General features: G+C 49.3%; 1 protein-coding gene across 1 annotated transcript in view; it reads left to right on the top strand.

The window, feature by feature from the left end:
• Positions 1–4,003, top strand: part of PSMD2 (proteasome 26S subunit, non-ATPase 2) — a 37,981-nt gene extending 33,978 nt beyond the window's left edge. The window contains exons 18-20 of the mRNA XM_015824262.1: positions 382–508; positions 3,425–3,543; positions 3,724–4,003. Of these exons, the coding sequence (XP_015679748.1) occupies positions 382–508; positions 3,425–3,543; positions 3,724–3,906 (429 nt within the window). The 3' untranslated portion in view covers positions 3,907–4,003. The remainder of the gene's footprint in view (positions 1–381; positions 509–3,424; positions 3,544–3,723) is intronic.
• The last annotated feature ends 267 nt before the right edge of the window (positions 4,004–4,270 follow it).

The following is a 4,270-nucleotide window of genomic DNA, read 5'->3' on the forward strand; positions in this document are numbered from 1 at the left end:
TCATTTACTTCCATCCATCCATCCATCCATCCATTTACTTCCTTCCTTCCTTCCTTCCTTCCTTCCTTCCTTCCTTCCTTCCTTCCTTCCTTCCTTCCTTCCTTCCTTCCTGTTTCGATGAAGCACTGATAAGGCAGTTCAAAATTCTCTCTATTGACCATTACTTGGTACAGTATAGTACTTAATAACTGACAACTATGGAAGGAAACTGAGAAGCTCAGTCCTTATTATGAGTGGGGAGCAACTGGCAAAGATTTTCCCCCTGATTCTTACATTCTTGGTCTGTTTAGGGCCCGTGGAGTTAGTGTTGACAAGCTAATTGCCCGAGTCAAGTTTGGGAGGATGTTTTACCAACATCTGATTTTTTATTTTGCTGTGCAGGGTCTGACCCACCTTGGCAAAGGAACACTGACTCTCTGTCCTTACCACAGTGACCGGCAGCTCATGAGCCAGGTTGCTGTGGCTGGCCTCTTGACCGTGCTGGTCTCTTTCCTGGATGTGCGTAACAGTAAGTGTCTTCTTGGATTCTCTACACCAGAAATGTCAAACATAAGGCCCGGGGGCCGGATGCGGCCCCCAAAGTGGTTTCATGTGGCCTGCAAAGCCATCCTGGAAACAGTGAGGGAACGGCCCCCACTGCCTTGGCCCTGGCCCAGACCGGCCGGTAGCCAATGTACAATTTTGTGGTGGCCATCTATGCTGAAACGCATTCAGTCTTAGCTCCACAAGGCCGTCTGGAACCAGCGAGGAACCAGCCCCTGCCGCATCGGCCCTGCCCTCTGGGTGCATGCTGGGGAGGTGTCACCCTTTGTGAGGAATGAAGAAATGGACCATGCCTTGGCGCTTGCCCCCGTCCCACCCCATTCTGGCAGAGACCCCCAGATCTGTCCCACTCCTGCCCAGGCCCCCACAGGCACCCTTGACGTGAACGATGTAGAGCTGGCCATGCCCACCCAGTAGGCCACACCCACTCCATCCACACCCACCCAGTAGGCCGCACCCACCCAGTAGGCCGCACCCACCCCGAGGCAATGCTGATGTGGCCCTCAATTAAATTGAGTTTGACACCCCTGCTCTGGAGACTAGCTGGTAAGAGCAGACACCGTCGTTAAAGATCTTCCTCCCATAATGGGCAGGGAGACAAGCTTTGGTAAAAGGGCTTGGGGTCCACATTTATAATCATAGCTGCCGTGATCTGCTAATGCTGCTACCAGCCTAGGAACGTCTTGCTGTCAGTTCTGGAACACCTTTTCCTCTAGTTCTATCAAGGTACAAGGTTGCCTTGCTTAACTGAACCTGCCACTTGGGGAGGATATCAGATTTAAGGAAGGTGCAATGAGAGGAACAGCCTGTAGCACCTTTCAGTCTCCTCCTATCCCTGCCCCTGAGCCACATCCTATGTTGGTTGTCTGGTTCTTTTTTTAAAAAAATAGCCAAGTAAGAATCCTACTTGAGATGTTTTCCCAGTTGCAATGTATGGCTGTGAAAGTTGGACCATAAGAAAGGCTGAGCGCCAAAGAATGGAGGCCTTTGAACTCCGGTGCTGGAGAAGACCCCTGCGAGTCCCCTGGACTGCAAGGCGATCAAACCGGTCAGTCCTAGAGGAGATCAACCCCGACTGCTCTTTAGAAGGCCAGATCCTGAAGTTGAAACTCAAGTACTTTGGCCACCTAATGAGAAGGAAGGACTCACTGGAGAAGAGCCTCATGCTGGGAAAGATGGAGGGCAATAGAAGAAGGGGATGACAGAGAATGAGGTGGCTGGATGGAGTCACTGAAGCAGGAGGCATGAGCTTAAATGGACTCCAGAAGATGGTAGACGACAGGAAGGCCTGGAGGAACATTGTCCATGGGGTCACGATGGGTCGGACACGACTTTGCAACTAACAACAACAACAACAAGCCAGGGGTCTTCATACTTGGTTGCTTTAAGACTTGTGGACTTCAATTCCCAGAACTGGCTGAGGAATTCTGGGAGTTGAAGTCCACAAGTCTTCAAGCGGCCAAGTTTGGAGACCCCTGATCTAAGCAGTCCCATATATTAAGATGACTCTTTTTGTACGTTTGAGCCACATCCTATTTTACCATTTGGGCTAGGTAAGAAATACTTGGTTACTGCCACGTCACTTTGCGCCAGATGGGGAGAGCACGGCTTCTTGGCAAAATACAAAGCAACTGAGAGATGGCTTCTTTTGCTTGTATGTCCCTTCCTGGGGACTGTGTGTAGCCGACTTCATCTGTGTTTATGGCATAGTATCTAAGTGAGATGTGAGGCATCGTTCAGTGATATTTATTGCATTTATATCCCATTTTCCCCCTGGGAGCCCAAGAGTAGCTTTCAGAGTAGATCATCCCTAACTTAACCTCCACAACAGCAATTTTGTGAGGTGGACGGGCTTAAGGCAAAATAATTAACCGAAAGGCGCCCAAGTAAAGTATGGACTGTTGTTCAGGTCGATTATGAGAAGCATGTTACTCTACTGTCAAATGAACAAGAGAACAGCAACAAAGATGATTAGGGGACTGGAGGCTAAAACATATGAGGAATGGTTGCTGAAATTGGGTATGTCTAGTCCAGGGGTAGGCAAACTTGGCTCTTTTATGACTCGTGGACGTCAACTCCCAGAATTCCTGAGCCAGCATGGCTCAGCTTGGAAACCTCTCCCTTTCCCCTCAGCATGGCTGGCTCAGGAATTCTGGGAGTTGAAGTCCACAAATCATAAAAGAGCCAAGGTTGACTACCGCTGGCCTAGTCTAATGAAGAGAAGGACGAGGGGGGACATGATAGCAGTGTTCCAATATCTCAGGGGCTGCCCCAAAGAAGGGGGAGTCAAGCTATTCTCCAAAGCACCTGAAGGCAGGACAAGAAGCAACGGATGGAAATTGATCAAGGAGAGAAGCAACCTAGAACTAAGGAGAAACTTCCTGACAGTTAGAAAAATTAACCAATGGAACAACCTGCCTCCAGCAGCGATGAATGCTCAAACACTGGAAGTTTTTAAGAAGAGACTGGACAGCCATTTGACTGAAATGGTATAGGGTTTCCTGCCTGAGCAGGGGGCTGGAATAGATCAGAGGCCCCCAACCTTTTGGGCACCAGGGACCGGTTCCGTGGAGAGAGGTTTTTCTGTGGACCAGAGTGTGCATGGTTTTGTGTGCTGCCTGCATCCCGCAGATGGGGCTTTGCTTGTTTGTGCAGCCCGGTTGCTGGCATGCTGTGACCCGGTACCGGTCCACGGACCAGGGGTGGGGACCCCTGGACTAGATGACCTCCAAGGTCCCTTCCAACTTTATCATTATCATCATCATTATCATCATCATCATCATCATTATTATTATTATTATTATTATTATTATTATTATTATTTGGTCCATTTTGGTGCAGCCTCCTCAAACTTTGTCCATTGTCCTCCTTTCCCTTCTAGTCATCCTTGGGAAGTCCCACTACGTGCTCTACGGCCTTGTGGCTGCCATGCAACCACGCATGCTTGTGACTTTTGATGAAGAGTTGCGTCCACTGCCAGTATCCGTAAGAGTGGGGCAGGTAAGCGGTCTCAAAACGCGCAACCGGGCAGGGATGGTCAAAGTGGAGAGGGTCCCGAGGATATTCGGGGACCCCGGACCACTTCAGTATTTTGTGCCCATTGCGGGGACCTTGGTTTTGGACTGGATGATAGTTGTCTGGATGTTTTGCCGCCACTAACCCCCTGTCCCCATCCTACAGGCAGTGGATGTGGTGGGTCAAGCTGGGAAGCCAAAGACGATCACCGGCTTCCAGACCCACACTACCCCAGTGCTGCTGGCACACGGCGAGCGGGCAGAGCTGGCCACCGAAGAGCACATCCCTGTCACGCCTATTCTGGAAGGCTTTGTAATCCTGCGCAAGAATCCCAACTATGATGTCTGAATGTCTGGGGGTTGGGTTAGGGTTCTCTCTCTCTCTTTTTTTTTTTTTTTGGTTACAAAAAGCGTTTGTCGAAGGAAAATAAACTCTCTTCAGAGAAGGTCTGGCTTCTTATTATTTAAGGGTGCAAATAGGATGTGAGCTCTTTTATTTTGGCAGCAGGGGTTGGGAAGGTAAAGCTTGAAAAAGGAGCTGGGCTGTTCTGGATCGTATAGCTCTATGTAACCCTAACTAGAGAGCATGTATCAGTATGTTAGAATATCTGGCATTTATTGGGTTAAGTGCTGTTTCCTTAAGAGATGGATTATGGGAAATGTAGTTTAGCTCTTCAGTCATCCCATGTTGATGGGTCAGTGGGAGGAGTTTC

The sequence above is a fragment of the Protobothrops mucrosquamatus genome, unplaced genomic scaffold (genome assembly GCF_001527695.2).
Source record: "Protobothrops mucrosquamatus isolate PMUCROS unplaced genomic scaffold, P.Mucros_1.0 scaffold2173, whole genome shotgun sequence".
NCBI lineage: Eukaryota > Metazoa > Chordata > Lepidosauria > Squamata > Viperidae > Protobothrops > Protobothrops mucrosquamatus.